The sequence below is a fragment of the Clupea harengus genome, chromosome 23 (genome assembly GCF_900700415.2).
Source record: "Clupea harengus chromosome 23, Ch_v2.0.2, whole genome shotgun sequence".
NCBI lineage: Eukaryota > Metazoa > Chordata > Actinopteri > Clupeiformes > Clupeidae > Clupea > Clupea harengus.
Genome location: NC_045174.1, coordinates 7,263,030 through 7,286,867, shown reverse-complemented (window position 1 = coordinate 7,286,867; position 23,838 = coordinate 7,263,030). Strand labels below are relative to the sequence as shown.

General features: G+C 45.2%; 1 protein-coding gene across 1 annotated transcript in view; it reads left to right on the top strand.

Annotated features, from left to right (window-relative positions):
* Positions 1 to 23,257, top strand: part of LOC105888876 (dynein axonemal heavy chain 9) — a 102,093-nt gene extending 78,836 nt beyond the window's left edge. The window contains exons 63-69 of the mRNA XM_012814636.2: positions 3,972 to 4,199; positions 11,100 to 11,291; positions 13,102 to 13,293; positions 16,689 to 16,859; positions 17,600 to 17,782; positions 19,328 to 19,717; positions 22,706 to 23,257. Of these exons, the coding sequence (XP_012670090.2) occupies positions 3,972 to 4,199; positions 11,100 to 11,291; positions 13,102 to 13,293; positions 16,689 to 16,859; positions 17,600 to 17,782; positions 19,328 to 19,717; positions 22,706 to 22,933 (1,584 nt within the window). The 3' untranslated portion in view covers positions 22,934 to 23,257. The remainder of the gene's footprint in view (positions 1 to 3,971; positions 4,200 to 11,099; positions 11,292 to 13,101; positions 13,294 to 16,688; positions 16,860 to 17,599; positions 17,783 to 19,327; positions 19,718 to 22,705) is intronic.
* Positions 23,258 to 23,838: the final 581 nt, after the last annotated feature.

Here is a 23,838-nt window from a genome sequence, read left to right as displayed (position 1 = left end):
TGCCGTCAGGACCCAGAATGCAGCAGAGCAATCTAACATCGCTGGGAGTGAGGGGACTTTATAAGAAATTAATTTCCACTTAGTGACAGTGCACTCATTTGCAACGTTTGGAAAATGTTTACATTTTTTTTTTACTTTCCCACAAATAGTTTTTTTTTTTTTTTTTTTTTCGGGCCTCATGGCTAGAGGAGAGGTAGCAGAACAGTTTGATTTGCAATGATTATTTCCATCCAAACAGCAGCAACTAAAGGACAGAGGCAAAACAATGAAGGATGAGCAACAATACTACAAATAAACAACCTGCTTTAGGCTCTAAAATATTAGGCATTGTTTGGAGGACAACTCAAAAAACGTTAAGGGCTTTCTGAAAAAACGGACAGAACGTTCGAAAAACATTTATTTCTCAGCCTCTGCAGCAGATACAGACATGAAATAAAATCTATTTAATAGTTTAAACTTTTGACTTAAATTGGAAAGTATTGCATTTGCCCTATTATTCATTACCATTTAAATAATCAATAAAACAAACAAAAAAACAACAACCACAAATACATTTGTGGCACTGTAAGAAAAGAGTGCTGGGCATGGCGTTAAACTGCACCAGGTCAGATGGAGCTTGTGAGCGTGCATGACACAGCAATTGTCTAAGGGAAGGGAACCCCGTCAGAAAAACCAACTGGTCCTCCAGGTTGGGGGTTGGGCTACAGGACCTGTTCCCAGAAAACAAAAAATGATTACCGAAACTGCAATCATTCAGAATTCAAAAAGAAAGTTGTGGCCTAATGCGCCTCATGCCGTGGAGAGAACTAAAAAAAAAAACTGTGAGAAAAGTGCCTCTACAAGGCAGTGTAAATAACAAAGTGGCACTGAAATAAAGTGTTAGTTGAGGAGCACTCCTTGCTCTCACTAGGGTAACCGAGCCAGGTCCACCAGCCAGTCTTTTTCTAGCCACTCTTGTACTTGCCTGTGAATTTCTTTCTCCCAGCACACCTTGCAGCAATTTATGCATCTTAGCATCCGACAGCTAATAGAAAGAAGAGCATCCTCCACCATTTCTTTGAGCGATGCTGGTACTGATACCAACCATCTGATCCAGCACATCCACACCATTCGTGTGTTTTTGGTGGTCGGAAAGGCAAGCTTGCAGTACTACCTCCAGATTGGTTGCACTCTTGCTTCCCTCTCTTCACTGACCCTTTCTCAGTGAGATCATCGTAATTAGTCAGTACTATGACAGCCTTGGTGTCCTGCCAAAGACAGAAAGCGAGGTCGTCCTTTTGAGCCACTTTTGAATTCATGTTTGCCCAACGAAGCTCGCTTGCTCAGTGTTTGTTTTTTTGGGAGTCCCTTTCTGTTCGCACGAACAGTGCCAAAGGCTTTCAGTCTATGGCCCTTCACTTCATGGAAAAGCTCCACCCCTGAGTAGAAGTTGTCCATGAAACTGGACAGATTAGACCCATACTAGAGTCTAGCTAGATCCACGGTGACATGGTGAGAAGGACCTTTCTCCTGTGTCCCCTCAAGCCCTGTGAGGACCTGGAAGTGACATACAGTACCAGTCAAAAGTTTGGACACACCTTCTCATTTTTTGAGAAGTGTTTTCTTTACTTTTATTATTTTCTACATGGTAGATAACACTTTTTTTGTTTAGTACATCATTCCATATGAGTTCTTTCGTGGTTTAAATGTCTTCAGTATTAATCTACAATGTAGAAAATAATAAAAGTAAAGAAAACACTTCTCAAAAAAATGAAAGGTGTGTCCAAACTTTTGACTGGTACTGTAGGTAGTGAAGATCTCAGCCATGACCCACACCTTGACACCCCATTTTGTTGGTTTGAGGCGAGTCACAGAGTGACTGAAATTGATTAGTGAGGTAGTCAGAGCAGTTCGCGTCATGTGATTGGTTATCTTGTTGGCGGAGATGCCTAAAAATGTGCATAGTTATTCACACAGGTAAATACGTCAGTTGCTTTGGATGACGGCATATATGACACATTTGTACTTGTCATGACTTGTTGTTGTTTTTGTTGTTATTGTTATTATTATTATTATTACCTCAAGAGCATTGCACATTTGTCCCTTAACATGGCATAACATTTGGGGAAAGTTGTCTGAAAAAGCCAGTTCTTTTGTCACCAATAGTCTCTCCTCTCTGGCAGCTGAAGAATGCCCTTGGTGACACACAGCCCAATGAACGCTTTCATTTTTTTCATTGGTAACAGGTGTCCACTTACTGCTGGACGGAGGTTCCCTCCTGCTTTGTTCCGCAAATGAATCTGTCTCTGTCACATGTGTCAACCCCAGCTCATTAGTGGTGACTCATTAGACACCTGGAATGGTGTTGCATCATCGGGCGGGAATCTTTAGCCCTGGCTTGCGGCGATACTTGCTCTTGCGGTGTGGGTGATGGTTCCCTGTTTTCCATCTTGGAATCATCTTGGAATCTGACAAATTCACTGAAAGCCTCCACATGCTTCTCCTCTCTTCAGAGACGTCTCTCATCCACTGAGCCTTGGCTAGTGGGTCAGAAGTCACATCATAGTCTGGGTCTGAAATGTAATCTTCTAATTCATTGTTGTTCTCGTCCTCGCATTGACTGCTGTACTCTGCATCGATGTCTCTCTCCTCACTCAGGTCTTCAGACATTGTCACTGTCTGAAGGGCAACTTTAGAAAACTTTTTTTGCATGGAGACAAGGAGGCTAGAAAGAAAATACATGTCCCATAATGCATTTGGCCTTCCCCACCTGCGTTTCAGCGAATAACGATGCATTTTATTGGTCACGGATCTTGAAAACGATGACATTGTCTAAAATGCACTCAGGTCGAGGTCTATTAATCCGGCTCTGAAGGGAGAAGCATACGAATGTCGCACCCAGTCTTGGTTGGTTAATAACAGTACAAAAGTCTTTTTAACATTTTGATTTGAAAACATCACACTGTACAATTACAATAACGTTACAATAACAGTTTCAATCATTTAGAGATAAAATGATATAAAACTCAATATTGTTTTTTTATAAATGCACCTGTCAGACATTCCATCACTGACTTAAGACTGTAATGGTGTCACTGTTAGATCTTTTACTGGTACATTCAAATGAAAATATACTTCAAATTCAAACTCCACTTGAAACTCCATATTCCATCCGTCTCAAAAGAACTGCGAAGGCCCTTATGTCCATTTGTCGGATGCTAGCATGTTCTCTTTTCCAAATGAAAGATCAATTCAGTGTGTTTCACAACTGTCAGTTTAAATGCACCTTTTATAAATGTTATACATGGTCACTTTTCATTGCTTTTCTGACCTTTATCATATATGAATCAAAATGTTAAAGGTTTTTAGTGATGCAAGGAATACACTGAATTTCTGCACTGCAACAATACTGCGTTTCACAGCATACTGTTGTTCAGAAAATACACACTGTTGTACATTTAAGACTGCACCAAGTTTCTTTATCCCAGTGAACATTGCTTGACCTTTTACTTGGCAGACGTTCTTAACTGAAGCAACCCAGTGTGTACACTAAGAATCATGCCCTGGGTATCCCTGGGCCATAGCAACACCAGTAAACAGGCTGAATGAAATCTGCACTGTGCAACTTCTCTACAACTGTCTGTTTGATTTTGGGTTGTACGGCAGCACTTTGGCTCTTAAATTTCCATTTGTCTTTCTGTCACTCCTTGGTACAAGGTCATATTTTAATCACCATTCTGAATCCTTCGCTCTACTGCATTTCTTAATGCCTTTCATGCCTTTCAATTCTATGATATACTGATCTGTTTATATATCATAGTTCATTTTTTGATTTGCAGCACTCTCAGATATTATAGTTGCCATTAATTAGTTGATGTCATAAATGTCATGTTGTTCTCTTCTGTTTTGTATTCTGTACAACAGTGTATATATTGTGTGCGCAACACTGTCAGGCATTTTGTGTGAGTTTCCCCATCTCCCATCTTGCCCAGAACATCCATCTGGTGGCCAAGTGGCTGGGCACCCTGGAGAAGAAGCTGGAGCAGCACGGCGAGAGCAGCCACCCAGAGCTCCGCGTCTTCATCAGCGCCGAGTCGCCCGCCACCCCCGCCGGGCACATCATCCCACAGGGCATCCTGGAGAACTCCATCAAGATCACCAACGAGCCGCCCATGGGCATGCACGCCAACCTGCACAAAGCTCTCGACAACTTCAACCAGGTATGAGTGTGTGTGGCGGTATGACATCCCGTTACATTATACTCATGCTTTATGCAACGACTTTCGCTCAGACGTCATTTGTTGAAAGCAATAGTTATTTTTCAGGGGCTTTAACTCAAGCACTCTCTGCATATAAGCATCTGAAATGTTCACATGTTATATTTATCGCTTACGCGATAAATATGCTGTTGTCATGTGAATGTGCTATAAAGCTATGTCGTAAATTTAAACCAGCGGAATTGGCAGTAGATTTGTGGTAATTTCCTCCAACTCGGCGCCCGAGCGTAGCCAGAGGGAGATGCTTCAGGGCGAGTGCAGGCTGACTGACGAGCGGTTCTCTTGGGTTCCACCCCCCGCTGGCGTGGGATTTTCACGAGGTCTGACAGTTTAGCCCTAGTTCAAACGAACCTGCCCCATGTCAGACATGTAATGGCCTCTGATACATCTATATTTCAGTGAAAAAGAAAACGAGTTCCAAGTTCCCTGGATGTGGATTTTTTTTTAACGCAATTATCGACATGATGCAGACACATGTAAGAAAAAATATGAGGTGCTCACCAGCAATCCCTTAACATCCTTCATATTGTGCAGCTCTGTTTCTGTTTAAACTTGTATATAGTATTGTAAATAGTTTAAAACCCTATTCGGCAGCAAACTCTGCCTTGTAAACTCCAAATTGCTAACTGTGCCATCTCAGGCCACACACACACACCCACACACACACACACAAACACAAACAGAGAGACACACACACACACACACACAGACACACACACACACACAGACACACACACACACACAGACACACACACACAGACACAAACGCACACACACACACACACACAGACACACACACACACACACACACACTTGCTTTGCTTGTAGTTGTCCATCGAGGCCGATGATGACGTCCACTTCTGACTCTCAACAGTGAGTTTTCTGGTGGCTGTATAGTCCTATCCTGGATCCACAGGTCTTGTCGCAGGTGGGACATGCGAATGTAGTAGTGGTGGTACTGGCAACCTTGGTTGTTTTTCTTGTATGCCTTCTTTCTTGCCTTTCCTGTCTCCTGGCTGTCCTGTCCTCCTCCAGTGCTTTGGTCCCGTCTTGGCACATCTGACGCCAGGTGTTACGGTCAACAGCCAAGCCCTCCAGGTCCCCAGGCCTGATTTTGCACTTCTTTAGCGCTGTTTTGATCTGGTCTTTATAGCGCTTCTTCTGCCCTCCAGCAGAGCGTTGGCCTTGGGCGAGCTGGCCATACAGCACTTTGTGAGGCAGCCGATTGAGGGGCATCCTTATAACGTGCCCCAGCCATCGTAGCTGGTAGTGGGTGATGGTGGCCTCAATGCTCCTACAGCCTGCTCTCCTGAGGATCTCGGTGTGTGGCACTCGGTCACGCCAAGTGATTCCTAGCATTCGCTGGAGACAGCGGATGTGAAAATGCTCCAGGGACTTCACATGGCGGCTGTAAGTGACCCATGCTTCACAACTGTAGAGGAGGGTGGTGATGCAAACTGCTTGATACACAGAGATTTTTGTGTAGTGATATAAGTTCTTGTTTTGGAAGACCCGGCGCCTGAGTCTCCCAAAGGCAGCTGATGCTTGATTGATTCTGTTCTGGACCTCATTGTTGATGTTATTGTCCTCAGAGAGGATACTCCCCAGGTATTTGAATGATGGTACTACAGACAGATTCTTACCAGTGATGTTGAAGATGGGTGGCGTGGGTGGGATGTTGGTGCTCCACTGACAGACTACCTCTGTTTTGGTGATGTTGATGGTCAGCCCCATCCTGCTGTAAGCCTTTACAGCTGCATCCAGGACAGCCTGGAGGTCTTGTGGAGTGTGAGCCACAAGAGCGCAGTCATCTGCATACTGCAGCTCAAGGACCCTCACTCTGTGCAGCTTGGTGGTTGCTTGCAGCCTCCTGATGTTAAAGAGGTTGCCATCTAGCCTATAGACCACTGTCACCCCGCTGTTGTCCTCAATTTCCTTATGGAGAAGCTGGGTGACGCATAGGAGGAAGATGTTAAAGAGCACTGGTGCTAGTACACACCCCTGCCTGACCCCTGTGCACACAGGGAAGGAGGCAGACTCTTGTCCTCCTATTGTCACCCTAGCATTCATACCATCATGGAACTGTCGAAGGCTTTGGAGAGGTCGACAAAAGCCATAAACAGGTCTTGATGTTGCTCCCTGCACTTTTCCTGAAGTTGCCGGGCTGTGAAGACCATGTCGACTGTACTCCTGTTCTTTCTAAAGCCACACTGTGATTCTGGGAGCAATGACTCTGTGATGTTGTTGAGTAGCCTCTGCAGCAACACCTTGGCCAGGACCTTACCAGCAACAGCAAGGAGGGATATACCCCTGTGGTTGCCACAGATGGTCTTGTCACCTTTGTTCTTATATATGGTGACAATTTTGGCATCCCTCCATTGCTGTGGGATGTTTTCATCAGCCCATACTTTAGTGATGTGTTGATGTAGCGCTCTTGTACAGAGGTAACCACCCTGTTTAAGCAGTTCCGCAGGGATATTGTCCATGCCAGGGGACTTGTTGTTCTTCAGAGAGCGGACGGCTGACAGAACCTCCAGGAAGGTCGGGGGTTGGTTAAGGATGTCAATCGGTGGAAGTTCAGGCAGTTGATCCAGGATGGTGTGGTCTGCTTCAGAGTCCTGATTAAGCAGGGTATTAAAATGTTCAGCCCACCTCTCCAGTACACTGCTCTGGTCTTTTAGGACTCTGAGCCCATCTGCGGTTTTAAGGGGAGTGATGCAGTGGTTTGTTGGGCCGTAGATAGATTTGACTGCATTGTAAAAGTTATGCATATCATTTCTATCAGCGAACGACTGGATTTCCTGTGCCTTCTCTGTCCACCACTTGTTTTGCATTGACCGTAGGGTCTTTTGCACTTCACGCCTCGCCCTCTGCCATTGCTGCCTGGCGGTGCTCGATGAGGGGTTTTTCAGGGTTGCCTGGTGTGCTTTGTGCATGGCGTTCAGTGAGTTACGGATGGTGTCCGAGTTATTGTCAAACCAGTCCTGGTGGTTTTTGGTCTTATAGCCGATTGAGTGGGCTGCTGCTTCATGAAGGGCTGAGCTGATAGTGGTCCATTGCTGGTCTGTGTCATTCCCTCCACTCAAGATGAGTTCAAGCTCTTCAAGTTTTTCAGCCAGGGAGCATCGAAACTCATTTCTTGTGCTGGTATCTTTCAGACGGGCACAGTCTAAGCGTCTCCCACTGGCCCCATGTTTCCGTATGGGGGGGCGTACGCTCATGTGGACTTTGGCCATGATCATCCGGTGGTCTGTCCAGCATTCTGCACCTCTCATGGCCCGGCACATGAGAACGTCTTTGATGTCACAACGTCTCACGATGACATAGTCAATCAGGTGCCAATGTTTAGAGCGTGGGTGCATCCATGATGTTTTGTATTTGGTCTTTTGCTGGAAGATGGTGTTGGTTATGGTCAGGTTGTGCTCAGAGCAGAGAGTAAGTAATCTCATGCCATTTGAGTTGGCCTGACCAATACCATGCCTGCCAAGCACTCCTTTCCATATCCTGTCACTCTGCCCCACACGAGCATTGAAGTCCCCAAGGAGGAGGATCTTGTCGGTCTTGGGGATCCGGTGGAGAGCCTCATCCAGTGACTGATAGAATGAGTCTTTAACCTCAGTGTCGGATGGCAGTGTTGGCGCATACACACTAAGAAGTGTAGCAAAGCGGTTCTTCGCCAGGGGGATACGGAGGGTCATCAGTCTTTCACTGATGCCCACAGGTGTTTCAGTGAGTCTTGGTAGCAGTGTGTTCTTGATGGCGAGTCCCACACCGTGCAGATGTTGTCCACCTAGGGGATAGCCTTTCCAGAAGAAGGTGTAACCGGACCCTTCCTCTATTAGCGACCCTTCATCAAGGAGCCTGGTCTCGCTAAGTGCGGCGATGTCGATGTTGTAACGCCTCAGCTCAGCCGCAATCAGTGCTGTTCTTCTGTGAGGTCTTTCGGTCCTGCCATAGGAGTCCAGGAGTGTTCTTACGTTCCATGTTGCCAGTTTTGGGGGTTTTTTTCTTCTGTTTCGACCGCAGAAGTGGAATGACCCGACAGGTGCGGTATCCTGTCCAGGTGTGAGTTGAGTGGGCATTTTTTAGGCCACCTTTTCTAGGCCCCTCCTCAGATTTGAGGTGAGCAGTGTGGTCCCTAAATAGGGGCTGCTCAGTCACACAGGGTGCTGCCGAGATCAGCTGCCACTCAGTCCCAGCTGATAGCGACCAATACCCTGTGCCGCTGACGTGCAGGGCTCTGACTAGAAGCTCCCAGTCTATTCAAACCTGCTCCCGTCGCCAGTTGCCCCATCGCTGCCAGTCTTCAACCAGATGTGGATCCAGAGTATACACCGTGGTCAGAGGTGGATACCTGCGCAAAGAGATTATTTAGAGTGCCGTTGGAGGCGCGCTATCCCCAGTAGCACTATCTTCGCCACGGTGAGGTAAATCTGGTGGCATGGGTGAGCCCAGGACGACCAGTTCCCCTTCCTGGCTGCAGGAGGCTGCCGGGTCCTGGCTCTGTTTAGGCCCGCCTATTGCGCACCGCCAGCGCATTGCTTTTCTGTCGGGGTCTGCTCCCTTAGCCCTGCCTCAAGAGGCTAACCCACAAGGCAGTGGGGCTATTTGCCCATAGCTGGGGCGGTGGTTGATGGGTGCCAGGGCGTGTCCACCTTGTGGTGGGCCTGCACACCACATCTCTAGGGCCCACTGCTGCTCCGAGATCTCCTGCAGTTTAGCCTGGGACCGCGGGGTACCCAGTTACCATGTGTGGCCACGAGGAGGCACTGCAGGAGTCTTGGTGGTGGAGAGGCTATGTACTGGCAGAGGAGACTTACGCTCTCGGCTCCTCTTTTCACCCCTTATGAGGGAGCTAGCCAGCGGCGGTAGCTGAAAGCAGAGAGTTGCAAGCAGAGGGCAGCATGCAGCATGCACTAACTACAAGCACTTCTACACTACTGCACTAGACGCTTCACACACACCCTGTGTGATGATCGTCTAACACACACACACACACACACACACACACACACACACAGACACACACACATTTAGCTTCCAGTTGCTCCGCTTCAGACGACACAGGCCTCACACACCCTATCTGCGAGGCCAACGGAATTAGACCTTATCAATACGGCCCATTTCGCTTATCGTGCAAAAAAAAATTAAATGCACAATGCACTCTGCGCTCCAACTAATGATCATTTAAAATTCTGCATGCCTTTATCGACGAGTCCCCTAACCTGTACCATTATTGCAGCACCTTCTCTCGTGAGCCATTTCGCAGATGCTCTGATTGTGATCTGGGCGATTAGTACTGTGTAGGAATACAACAGCAGCATGAGCTGAAGGAGTAGGGCTTTCCTCAGGTAGGCTACCTCAACGATATTCCAGTCACGTGTGCACCTTGAAAGCAAATCAATGGCCAGCTAGGAAAAGAGAGAGAGAGAGAGATAGAGAGGGAGGGAGGGAGGGAGGGAGGGAGGGAGAGAGGGGAAAAGGGAGATACAGGGAGAAAAAAACTGCTCTCCCACACAAGTAAGCCGCAATAATCCAGAAAATGACAGCGGTTTTTGTGTTGACCTTTTTAACGCGGAAGAGGCAAACAACCCAAATCGATTTCCGTTCTCTGTCGATCATCAAAGGGGAGCCAAATGCTGAACGGGCCTATTTGACTTTGGTGTCCAAAAAAACTATAAAATTCTGACCCATTCATTTAGGCCCCACAAATCATGAAAATGTCAAAATCAAACAAAATCTGTTTATTTGAATGTGCATCTCATCTCGTATGCTTCTGTGTTTTATAATAAGGGCTTTCAAAAACTAAACATCTTCAAAGAAACATTCTCATTCAGTTGTACCCATCAAATTTACAAATGTCCATATTCGAAATACCATCACCCCACTGAAAAGTTATTATCTAGTGGCACATCATTTTGCTTGTAGAACACCATAGGCACTCTGGCCTGGACTCTCTGGCTGGTGGTGGGCTCCTTCCGAGGCACACTTTCCTCCTAGCTGTGCTCAACGCCGCGATGCCTTTGGAATATTAATGCCCTGTGTCTGCGGCAACTCGACACACACTGCAGCCCTCTCCACCACGGCTTTACAAGTCAGCTCCTCTGGGTAGCACAGGGGAGACAGGGCCTGCTGCTGTCTCTCCCTCCCTCTCTCTCTCTCTCTCTCTCTCTCTCTCTCTCTTTCTCTCTTTCTCTCTGTCTCTCTCTCTTTCTCTCTCTCTCTCTCTATCTTTCTCTCTTTCTCTCTCTCTCTTTCTCTCTTTCTCTCTGTCTCTCTCAGACGCAGCCATGAAGTTGACGGAAATTTACGTACGCGATTTACACAGCGTTATTGGAATGCTTCTTTTAACTGCCCATCCGTTGAGTTTTGTGTGTGTGTGTATGTATTTGTGACAGTGTGTGTCTGTATGTATATGTGCAAGTGTGTGTGTGTGTGTGTGTGTGTGTGTGTACGCTGAGTGTGTCTTTTTTTAAGTCATTTGAGATAATGAGCCTTCGGGACGATGGCAAGTTGAAAAGCCCTGACAAGTGGTGACAATTAAAAGAGAATATCCCGCTCCGAATTTTTATCGCCATCTAGTCACGCCTTTTGTCTATCCTAATGCGCCGCTCCACTGGGAGGCTGGTGAATGAGAGCAGATGACAAAAGCAAATGCCGATGGGTATTTTCTCTTTCAACGCGTCCCTCACTCTAATGCCACTTGTCTCGTTGGCAGACGTTAAAAAAACCACTCCGTTATGTTACTCTTTCTGCTCTTTTGCCCTTACTTAATTTCTCCCTCCCTCATGCCCTCCCTGGTTCATAACCTCCTTCCTCTTCCTCTTCCTCTGCCCTTCCCAGGACACGCTGGAGATGTGCGCTCGCGAGAATGAGTTCAAAGGCATTCTCTTCTCCCTGTGCTACTTCCACGCCGTGGTGGCCGAGCGCCGCAAGTTCGGGCCGCAGGGCTGGAACCGCAGCTACCCCTTCAACACGGGCGACCTGACCATCTCCATCAACGTGCTCTACAACTACCTGGAGGCCAACGCGAAGGTGAGGGTCCGACCTGCTCCCCAACAGCGAGCGCTGCTATTAAACTATCAAACATGGCGTTCGGGGATCTGCACCATCACATTTTACTCAACCGCCGATTCGAAGAGAAATGGTCTCTTGATAATATAGCTTCACATAGCTTCATTTTACTGTATCATTTGTCTTTCTAGAGCCCAGCTCCGGCATTGGAATTCAATTCTGAACTTCCCCCGTTATTTCATTACAAGTCTCTCATTACAATGTGTGTTTCCCTCCCCCTTAAAAGCTCTCCATCCTCTGTGCCAGGTTACCATACAGGGGGGATGAAGGAAGCAGGTGAAGAGCATGTGGGCTTCTGTTCAGCAGAAATAGAGAAACCAAGAGCGACAGAGAGAGAGAGTGAAAGAGAGAGTGAGAGAGAGAGTGAGAGAGAGTGTGAGAGAGAGAGAGAGAGAGATGGAGAGTGAGAGAGAGATGAGAGAGTGAGAGATGGTGAGAGAGAGTGAGAGAGAGAGATGGTGAGAGAGAGAGAGATGGAGAGAGTGAGAGAGATGGGGAGAGAGAGAGAGAGAGAGTGCTCTAGAGCTGTAGCGCTCTGTGCCATCACTCTCCTCAAACACCCACGTGCCAAACCTGCTTCAGATTAATACATTTGCCCTTTTCCTGTGGTGGGACATTAAAATGGAGTGTTTTCTCTTTACTCTGCAAACATAATTAAAAATGAACACCTTTTACTTTCTGTCTCTCTCTTCCAGCATCATCATATTTTGTCGGTTATATAGAGAGACTTTTAAAAAGCACTGGCGCTAAGGTCCTAGACCGTATATATATATATATATATATATATATATTTCTCCTTGCAGAAAGGTTTTATATTAAAGATAAAAAGCCTTTTAGTTCCCATTGTTCCTATCAACACTGTAAAGTGCTGCTATAAATTGGCCTCCCTCCTCACCATATGAGGCTTTCTCATGTGGCGTATGTGCTATTCCCCTCCTGGGTGTTCGCGGTTTTATCACACAGAGAGCGGCATTACCAGGGGTCACGCTGTAGGAATTAACCCTCTCCCAGCTGGGACTGGATCGCACACAGCACACACCGGTTTAATCACTTCCCCGAAGGCTGCGCGAGTCGCTGCAGGTCTCAATATTAGCCACAGGGGTTAAGAGGGGTCAGAGGCTCACATATACATTTGTGCACGTAATGAAAGCCATTGATCATGTGTATCCACACAAGCATACCACACAAGCCTTTCTTTATTTAAAACGCTCAGCACTGCATCTGGAGTTTAATCAGTATGTTGATTTATGTTTATGTAATACAAAATACACTTATACTGTACTACATTGCACTCCATCACAGTACATTATACTGAAATATATTATATAATAACTTACAGACATCCAATACATTTAGAGCAGTAGAGTGTTTGTTTGAGTAGGCGTTGTAGTATGAGAGGCTCTTAATGCTGTCATCATGGTGATAATTGTTGCGAATCTCAAGAGTGCATTAAAGTCTTTCTTTCTGCCGTGAAATATCTTAAGGCTTTGATTAATTCAGTACTCAGCGCTGTGCATCTGCCATTTATGTGCTAATGCACAACAGACTGCATTTGCTGTTATTGTCACTGGAGTCCTTAGAAGTCATCAAGACAAAGAGCTCAGCTTCTGCCCCTCGCAGTAGATTTGGCTGACTAGTTTGTAAGACAACATCATTTCATATCTGTGCTGCAGAGTTGTTTGATGCCCCTAAAATGACAGTTAGCACATTGCATCTGGATAAAACCATATGGAGTGTAGATTCTGTCTGATGTATTTCGACTCGGTGCCAGGTGCCGTACGACGACTTGCGCTATCTGTTTGGGGAGATCATGTACGGGGGCCACATCACCGACGACTGGGACCGACGGCTGTGCCGCACGTATCTGGAGGAGTTCATCAAGCCAGAGATGATGGAGGGGGAGCACTACCTCGCTCCAGGCTTCCTGCTCCCTGGGAACATGGACTATAATGGCTACCACCAGGTAGGCTACTACCCACTGCCACTGTAACTACCACTTCTACACTCACTCTATCCATCTATCTCTCACTCTATCTATCTATCTATCTATCTATCTATCTATCTATCTTTCTTTCTAGTTTTTACTAACTAGTTTTTTGAGAACTACATATATATATATATATAGTTCTCAAAAAATGCTGGGCTCAAGAGCACTTGGACTTCAGAAAAGAACCCTTAAAGTTTTTGTTTTTGCATCTAAAGCATCCCTTGAATAATTGAATCCCTGAGTAATAACAAAACATTCTTAGTCAACCATCGGTTCTGCTTTCTAAGCAAAACATTCATGGGTCTTAAATACCCATGAAGAACTTTTCTTTCCTTCTATATCCACCATGCTGTCGAAAGCTCACCAAAGCTCAACATGCATTTATCTCAGTAAGACAGCGTGTGCTGGTCCCTCTTCCAAGATCCAGCAGCACAGCATGGTTCAGGAATATGTGGAGGAGCTGTTATTAAAAGGATTGTCAAAAAATATAAACCATCATCACAGTCATGTTTACAATGCATTCCCCCCCCAAAAAAAACAAACATCTCGTCTTTCATATAGAGCCCATGGAGCGTCTGGGGCTTTTCACAGTATGGACGTGTCATGTGCTCCCGATAATGAGTAACGATTATCTGTCCGCAGTGCTGGAATTTACCCATTTGAAGTAGCATCTCGCTGCTATACCATGATTTCGAAGCGTGAGGGCTGTCTTCTGCCTGACAGAAGCACAGAAGGCATAGAAGATGAAAAAACACTCCCCACTGCCACTTTTTCACCATGGCAACCTCCCTTACATATGTAGATTAGCGACGCGGTCGTGTGGCACTGACTGTTCGTGTTGTGTTTTAAGCATAAAAAAAATGACACCCCCTGTCTCATAATCTCCGTCTCCAGTGAGAAGATGTGAGAGACCAGTAGCCCATGTCATATTTCTCATGCCTATATCATGTTCAACATATCTGACATTTGCAGTGGTAGCCCACAGTAATCCAAAGGACCAAGCAGTATGATATGGCAGTAAGTAAAGGAAATGCATTTGCAGTATTGCGTACGTTCGCAGTGTGACATTTAAATTCAAGCAAATTTGAGTCAGCACAGGCTTAAGATGATACACATCTATTAGCATAAATCAAAAATGCTCTCCACAAAATGTATTTAAATGAGAAATAAAAGCAAGACATGGTCTGACTCATGCTGTCTGACTGAACATCTTCAGATAAGAGATACACTTTCTATCCCCAAGAAGTAGAATATATACACAAAAAAAAGAAAACAGACTTTTTTTTCCGGAAGCTTCCAGGGACACACTGTTACAGGATCAAACGCATGGTGGGTGCCTCTCTCTCTCTCTCTCTCTCCCCCCCTCTATCTCTCTCTCTCTCTCTCTCTCCCCTCTCTCTCTCCCCCTCTCTCTCTCTCTCTCTCTCTCTCTCTCTCTCTCTCTCTCTCTGGCTGTTTGTGTGCCATCGCCGCAACGATTGGCCCCAGTAATATTTAATTAGCTAAATGACTGCTGGCACTGGAGCTGTCCATATTTCTTGTGCGGCCTCCCCAGGGAAACAGTGAGTGTGTGTGTGTGTGTGTGTGTGTGTGTGTGTGTGTGTGTGTGAGAGGGGGAGAGAGAGAGAGTGAGTGTGTCTGTATGTGCTGTGTGTGTGAGAGAGAGTGTGTGAGTGTGTGTGAGAGTGTGTGCGTGTGTGGTGTGTGAGAGTGTGTGTGTTGTGTGTGGTGTGGAGGACTCCTCTCAGCCGTAGCCCTGCTCAGTTTGGCGTGCGGGGTCCTGACACAGACACTGGCCCGCGCCTGAGCTGGATCTGAGCGTCTGTGCTTTCAGTGATTGTGGGACTAAGAGAGCACTTGCGAGAGAGAGAGAAAGAGGGGGAAAGAAATAGAGGGAAAGTGAGAGAGGGTCAGCGTGAGAGAGAAATGAGAGAGAGTGAGAGATTAAGTAAGAGAGAGAACAGGGGAGAAAAGGAGGGAGAGAGTGAGAAATAGAGATAAAGTAAGAGAGAAGAGAGCAGGGGAGAGACAGAGAGAGAGTGATAAAGTGAGAGAGAGGGAGAGTAAGCGAGAAAGTAAGAGAGCAAGTGTGAGCGAGAGTGAGAGCGAGGGAGGACAAGTTCTCCCGAGGCTCCCCGTGCCATCTGCGAAGTCTGTGGAGGAACGGGGCCAACTCGACCAGGGCCACACTGACAACAACATACCACATTCACACCACTCTGCACCGCTCCACCAAAAGCCTCCCAACTTCTCTCCCAGGAGGGTGTGCAGGACCGCTGTCTGGGCCCTTATGGGAGCTGCGGAGGCAGTCTTCTGTTCAGGAAATTGAAAACCCTCTGTGCTAATATGTAGCAGATTTCGTGGAGAGATTGCCTTTTCAGTCTAATTACCCTACAGGAAGATTTGATATAGCGTTTTATAATGACTGGATTGCCACTGCGGATTGCTTGGTCCAATTGTTGGTTATTGGTCCGGTGGCAATAACGTCAGGGTGACGTTGGCAACAGTGGCGGAATAGGGAGAATAATGCAAATGCCGTGTGTCGTGTCACAGTTAAAGCCAATGCTGGATTGATCATGGTTAGTTTAGTTAAATGCCCCCATTGGGCCTTGGCATACCATAACATGCCACGCTCGCACCGCGCCATGCCTCTGAAAGGCATCCAGCTACCATGGTGATCAGAGACCACGCTTGGCTGGGGGGTTTGTTTCATGAGGCCAAATGTTCTCGTGGCTAAACATTTGAAAATTTTGTCGTTTGTCTATTTAAAAAAAGAAAAATTTAGGGATTGGATTTTTGCAGCCTCACAGGGAGAGTTGTGTGTTGCTTTCATAATGACGGGCACGAGTGTGTTGCTCATTACCGCAACCTGCTTGTGTTATTGATGTTGTTCATTACGAGGTGATGATAGGGGTGGGCTACTGTGGGTGAAAACAAATCAAGGAAATCAGTGTTATATTTTGGTAGGGTAGTATCCAGCTGCCATGGTGCTTAATTTGAATTCACTCCGTGCACTATGGCAGAATCATAATACTATGTAGATTACATTAATTAAAGTACATAAATTCATAAAACTACAAAGTATATGTAACTTGGGGAACTATCGTTTATTTATGTAGTATGGACTACCGATACACTGAGCATACAGGCATAGTTCATGACATTCCCCTTAATCGTATGCAGTATCTTTGGTATAACCTTAGGTTCCTAAACCAATACAGTGAATGAGGTGCACCATTTGTTATTTACCATGGACTAGTTGTGCTGCATAAAAGCCTTTAACTCGATGAAATTGATTCATAGCACACAAAGATCAAGTCAGAAAGCTGTCATGTACAGGAAAGCTTGATGTTCTCTATTTCTTCCTGCAGTACATCGACGATGCCCTCCCTGCGGAGTCCCCCTACTTATATGGCCTTCACCCCAACGCGGAGATTGGCTACCTGACGCAGACATCGGAGAAGCTCTTCCGCACCGTCCTGGAGATGCAGCCTCGGGATGGGGGTGCTGGGGAGGGAGGGGGTTCTACGCGGGAAGAGAAGGTGATGTAGAACCTCTGCCAGTTTCACACTCATGTCAGCATGCTGCATTTAAATAGTGGGCCAAGGCCCAGAAGTGAATACTTGACTTCTATTTTTTGATGATGTGTAAGTTTACTTTTAAGTTTAAAGTACACTTTAAAATGTTCTATTCAGTAACAATAATGCTAATTTTGTCCTAGGCAGCACAATTGTCTAAGTCATTGATTGAGTTAAATCTTTGGTTATAAGTACAATCATGTTGCAAATAATCGGCATCTTCTTGTATGGTGCCATGTCCCTGTCATCAGAAGCCGTGCCATGTTTTCTTGCAGGCCCCGTTCACACTTGTCTGGGTTTGTTAAATTGAGCTAATTCCCCAACCATGTGGCCGTTTGGGAAGGGTCTGACATTTAAGATATTAGATATGGGATCTAGGCAAGAGTGCCTGAATGGGCTATGACAGTTGCCCTTTTCCAGTGAAGAGATTGGGATTTGTAAGGTGATGAACGCTGTGCATGAAAGTGAGTGTGTGACTGACAGCTGCTAACACAATATACTGACTGGCACAGATCTCTTCTTTTGTCAGTTTCACTCTTGAAGTGAAACATATCACAAATGCCTAATGCTTATCAAGAGCCACAATCTGTGTGTTTAAAAATGGTCTTTAGTTGTTTGTTGTTGTTGTTGTTAAGTTCTAAAATGTACCAACATGACAGAAGACTGACTCCACAGTTCTGCCTCCCCTCCCACCCCATTCATAGGTGAGAGCCATTCTGGATGAGGTCATGGAGAAGCTTCCGGAAGAGTTCAACATGGCGGAGCTGCTGGGGAAGGCGGAGGAGCGCACGCCGTACGTGGTGGTGGCACTGCAGGAGTGCGAGCGCATGAACCTCCTCACGCAGGAGATCAAAAACTCGCTCCGTGAGCTCAGCCTCGGCCTGAAGGTGAGCTCCCTGTTAAGGACGTTAGCACAAAATTGCACATTTCTGGAGTTAACGGGTTACATCTCTCACTGGCACCTCTTAAGGCATTGTGGTGGCTCTTTCCCCCTCTTACAGAATAGAAGAACTGAGTGTGCTATTTACTCAAGGTTAAGGTTAACCCATGGGTTCTGTTTGCCCCTTAGCAAAAGCAGCTAATTTAGTTTTCTCCCGTTTTCTCATTTCAAAAACCCTGTAAGATTTCAAGGCTAAATGATTACATTTTCTGTTAGTGATCCTGAACCAAATATGCCTGGTTGGCTACTGCCACATGAAGTGCCTGGAAATGAACTAGTGTGGTCTGAAATCTGTCAAATATAACGCTTTGACTTAGATTTGACATTTAGAGTTAGTACTTCATATGACCTGATGGATAAGGCTGATTTTTCACATAATCTCTGTTCCTGGCCTCTACAAAAGCAATACATACCCATATTTCCCAGACCTGTGTAAATAATGGTCATGGCAGGGATGTGAATACATACTCACTGGGGAAAGCCACCGTGAAGGACATTGTAAGCTCACTGTTATTGCCTCCATATCGCTCCCATGCTGTAAATGTAATTTGACATTTAATTTGTCTGTAGCATGAATGTTGTGGCTGCAAGAGCTGGTTCAACAGCAGAGTCTTGTTCCATAAACTGTGCTTTCATTAAAAATGATACCTTAAGGGCACATTTGCTGTTATCATTAATTGACTAATGTAGATTTAGCATTTGACTTTGGAAGCCCTTATAAAAATATCATTAGACTGATGATTGGATTGAAGTCATAATTTCTACACATATGTGCATGTATGCATGCATGCATGCATGCAGCTTCACCAAATTCAAATTAGACTGCTTTGCTTACAAGGTCGAAAAATATGCCATACAGTAGTTACCAGATGGGGCTCAGTCTTCCTACTGAAATGGGAAATGTATTGCATTGTGATAGCATGCTTCAGTTTGACAGGGCCTCAAAGTGCCTCACAATTAATACCTTGCACTAGCCCACTGACGGGTAACGCGGCGGTTGAAAGTGTCAGACCTGTACGTTTGGATCAGTTAGATACTCAATGTCTTGCTGAAAACATTTCCAGTCAGAAGAGCCTGGGATTGAACTTTGGAAGCCTCCTACTGCTGGTTGACAGTTTCATCTCTTTAGCTACCTGCACATCTTCCTCCACAAATCTCCCCCCTTTCCTCTCCTCCTCTCTCCCCCCTCTCCCCCCTCTCCTCTCCTCCCCTCCCCTCCCCTCACCTCTTGCAGCATGGAGCTCCAGTCCCCATCTAACACACCATCCCCAAATACTCTTATGCTCCTGCTGGGCTTGATAGGCTGACCTTGCTGTATTGCAGCAAACTCTCTCTAAACCCTGCAATAAGATAACCCAGCAGGTGGGGGGGGAACAAGAAATCCCTCCAGATATGAATCGGTGCCCTTACTGTTTGGTCTGCATTCTCAAGTGCTGGTGTACATGGATATAAATGTGTATATATAGTGTGATGGTTTCGTATTTCATTTCAGGGGGAGCTTACCATGACTAGTGACATGGAGAGCCTGCAGAATGCGCTGTACTTGGATCAGGTGCCCGAGTCGTGGACCAGGCGAGCCTACCCATCCATCCAGGGACTGGCGCTGTGGTTCACGGACCTGCTGAGCCGCATCCGGGAGCTAGAGAGCTGGACGACGGACTTCCTGCTGCCCTCGGCCGTGTGGCTGGCCGGCTTCTTCAACCCGCAGTCCTTCCTGACGGCCATCATGCAGTCCATGGCGCGGCGGAACGAGTGGCCGCTGGACAAGATGTGCCTGCAGTGTGACGTCACCAAGAAGAACCGCGAGGACTTCACCTCGCCGCCCAGGGAGGGCGCCTACGTGTACGGCCTATTCATGGAGGGGGCGCGCTGGGACACACAGGTACTGTACATACACCCCCCCCCCCCCCCCCCCTCCCCCCAAGAGTATCCAGGATGGCAGAACATACATCTTGCATTTCCACACACACACACACACACACATAGAGGCTCACATACACACACACACAAATACACACATTTATGATTGACTGATGGGTAGACTGAGTGATATATTGCATTATTAAAAATCCCTGTCACCCGCAATGTTTGCCAAAGGTTAATAACACTGACACACAAATCCCATGAGACACCAGCTGACAGACTGAACATCAGTAACCTCAGATCAAGCCCCCTGATCCCTACAGGTCTGTTTGACTCTCCTCACCACTGCTTAGTGGCACGTCAAAAAGTTGTAGGCCTACTGAGTAAACCTTTGAAACTAGTTTGCCAAGTAAAAGTACCATGTTGCTATTACCATTGTTGTGAATATTGTGAATATTGCAACTGCAGTGATTTAAAGCAAATTATATGGTTTTGGTCTAAAACTAGCACGTTACCTACCTTAAAAAGCATGCAAAAACCTTGCTACACCACCAACTACCATCAGTTGCCACTGATAGAAGCTTGTTAACTTGCTAACTGGGGTCTTCTGGCTATATCGTTGGCAATGTCATGCTGTGAAGGCTTTTCTTACATTTTTGCGGGGTGCTCCAACCCAAACAACAAAACTACATAGTGCATAGTCTAGACGGTTAGTGGAAACAACAGGTGTGTTTATCTGTCCTCCACACGACCATATACCATCACAACTCATTTGAAGATTATACCAAAAGTAGATGCTCATAAAAATATACCTTAAAAAAGTGACAAATTGTTGCATAGTGTTTCTTTAACATTGCAATGAACTTACCCAATGTACTGGTCTATATTTTCACACTTTCATTAAAAACACGACACACTCTACAGAGATAAGATCAGAGACATTTTGCAAAAGCATGGCAGAGAATTACAAAACCTTAAAACGACAGAGAGGTGTACTGTTTTCGGATCAAGGGAAAGATATATACATACATACTTTGAGGTTTCTCCTGGTATGTATAGAAAAGCTTTGAAGTTCCAGCAGTTAGCGCATACTACAGCAACTCTGGATGGAGTCTTTGAAGTTCCAGCAGTTAGCGCACACTACGGCAACTCTGTATTGGAGTCTTTGAGGGGCTCCATGTAAATGCACTCTGCTTTCCAAGAAAGTCTCTGTCGGCCAGTTTTAATTACAGGCTCTGAAGTCAGTTTTTAATTATTGTCGAGCACACTTTCCACCCCTGTATACCATAACGGCCAATCAAGGATGGAAACCAGGTGCGCCCGACAGTCCTGTAGGGAAATATTATTCCAGCGTTGTTAGTGAGTGAAGTGTGTAAACAGTTTTTGTTTTTTTCTCCACACACTATCCTCAGGATGCATAGGAAATATTGAATGAGAGTAAAGGCATGGACCTCTGAACAGTAATCATCACCAACTCATTGCGATTCCTTTGACAGTTAGTAATTAGACAGTGCTCACATACGCAAGTAAAGAGCTAGGCCATTATCATGAATGAGTTCATATAACAGGAAGGCCCAACACTTGAGGTCTAGTTTAAGAGGTGGATGTTGGATGTTGGTGGATGCTGTGTTATATATCATGAAGTTGCATGAATATGCAGGCTACAATTACGGTCATTATGTTGGTGTTATATCCAAAGTAACTTGCCATAGAACGGTAGGAAACAAAGTAAAAAGAAACTTCTTGTACTACCTTGCTCCAAAAAGACAGTGGCTTTGACTCTTCTCATCTTGATTAGTGTGTCCTCTATGTCACTTATGGGGCTCTATGAATAGGGGATCGAAATAACCAAAACTGAAGTTCTAAAGAAGTTCCTGCCATGTTTTCATGAAAGCTTTTTCAACCTGTGGAAGAGTGCAAAGGAACTTAAGTTTCAGGGAGCGCCTTGGGACTTAGTTTAGTAGATCCTTCTGTTACTTGGCGCCATTACTTATCGCCCACTCTTTTTGCCAAAGACACTTGAGTTACGTCCCCAGTGTCACTTGAGCCCATTAAAGTGCTCGATTGCAACTAAAAAGAAATAAGGTCTTGATGACTTTATCGTCCTATAATTTGTATTAACTTAAAACAGATGTGAAATGATCTGCGCTTAAGCGGCACAAGTTGAAACAATGCCGCGACAGCTTTAGGATTCCATGATTTGTATTTATCTCAACAAGCGTGAAGCCATTGCGTCGAAAGAGCGCAATAAAGTTTTACTGTGACTCTGATGCAATTAGAACATCAGATGAGAGTCCCCGTCATAAAAAGCGTCCTTTGTGGAGTCGCAACAAAGTCACCGCCATTAGCACACGTCCCTCAAGTCTGCAAGGAGTCTAACTTACGGCTGTCATCTGTTAAGTGGAAGGGGATTAATTAAATAACCATCCACAAGGACCCATCCTCTATCCGGAGACTGAGGGGTGGGTGGCAAAGACAAGCCGATTTCATTCCCAAATCCATTAACTTTCACTGTTTTTCAAGGGGACTGTGGAATTGCAGAAGACAATCTTTCAAGTGCACTTTACAAAAGGCTTTCAAAATATAATTTGGATGTTAAAAATCATAGTCCAATGCAAGTCATACAGCTGACTAAATATCCATTAGGCAGAGTTTGACTTCAAAGTATATTCCACATTTATACTGATGAAATTAAATTATGTATGTCCCTTATTTAGAAGGTAGATCATGACAATATGCCCTCTTGGGTTCCATAAAATGTAGAAGATTCTGGAACTTGAAACATATGTCCTTTGCCCCTCTAAAGAGAATTATAGAATCATTCATCTTTAAAGAAAAGCCAATGACACCTTAGAGGTTTAGAGGTAGATACTTTATTTAACTGATGTATAATATTGTGTGCTGTAGCTTTTTGGACTGATAAAATATGTCTACTGACTTTATATGGATATGGCAACAGTGAGCTGCCGTGTTAGATGACCTATTCTGCCATGTCTGTCCTCCTCAGGCTGGCATCATCGTTGACGCCCGGCTGAAAGAGCTGACCCCAGCTGTGCCCGTCATCTTCATAAAGGCCATCCCCGTGGACAAGCAGGAGACGCGGAACGTCTACCAGTGCCCAGTGTACAAGACTAGACAGAGAGGACCGACGTACGTGTGGACGTTCAACTTGAAGACCAAAGAGAACCCCTCAAAATGGACACTGGCTGGAGTGGCCTTACTGTTGCAGATTTAGTTGTCTATATCAGTCTATGACAGTCTATGACTGTGTCATCTATGAATTTGTAAGACAATGTTTTGACGTGTGGTTGGGTTAGCACGACAGTTCATGAAGCAGCCTCTTATTTTTTTAAACTGTAAGCAGAGCCTTCATAATTTAAACTTGATGAGGGCTAATCTGTCCAGTAATCATGTTCCTCAGGTGATTTTAATAAATTGTTGTGTGCTACAAATTCTAAACAAGCTGTAGCAATGTTTTGGGCTGTAAAATATTTAATCCTTTTTCAATTATCAAATAATTACCTAATTATTATTTTAATAATTATTATTATTATTATTTCGAATCAGTAAATAAATAAAAGTCTTCACCTATTTTTGTCTGTGAGTATCACCACTACTTGAATCTCTGTAACTCATGTCTTTATACTGAAGTCTTGGCATTGTGAAAAGACTATTGAATCCAAATTGCTTTTCCAGGACTGTGAGCAAGAAACTTTGTAATCCAAAAAGACAGGAACTTTCAGTACAAAGTGCACTGAGATACATCTGCAGAAGCCAGACTTTTGATTTGGCTCTCATTGAAATTCAACAGTGCTCTTATTGTTGCTTACATTTGATCTATTGTGAAGCTTCCCATCACACACACACACACACGCACACACACACACACACACGCACACTGACATTAAGAGACATTGAGGAGCTGTAGCATAAACCAAAATCCAATTGTCAGCAGGTACCAAACACACTTTGGTGTCAGCTATTAAGTATTCTGTGCCAAAGAAAATAAGTAATATCCTGTTCAGGTCCAGTGTAGCACATTCTTATTTCCAAATGTATCCTCTTTTGATAATTTCCTCTGTTTTGGGAGTGCAGCTCCTTTTAGGGTGAAAGATTTTAGGCTTAAATCCAAGCCGTGTT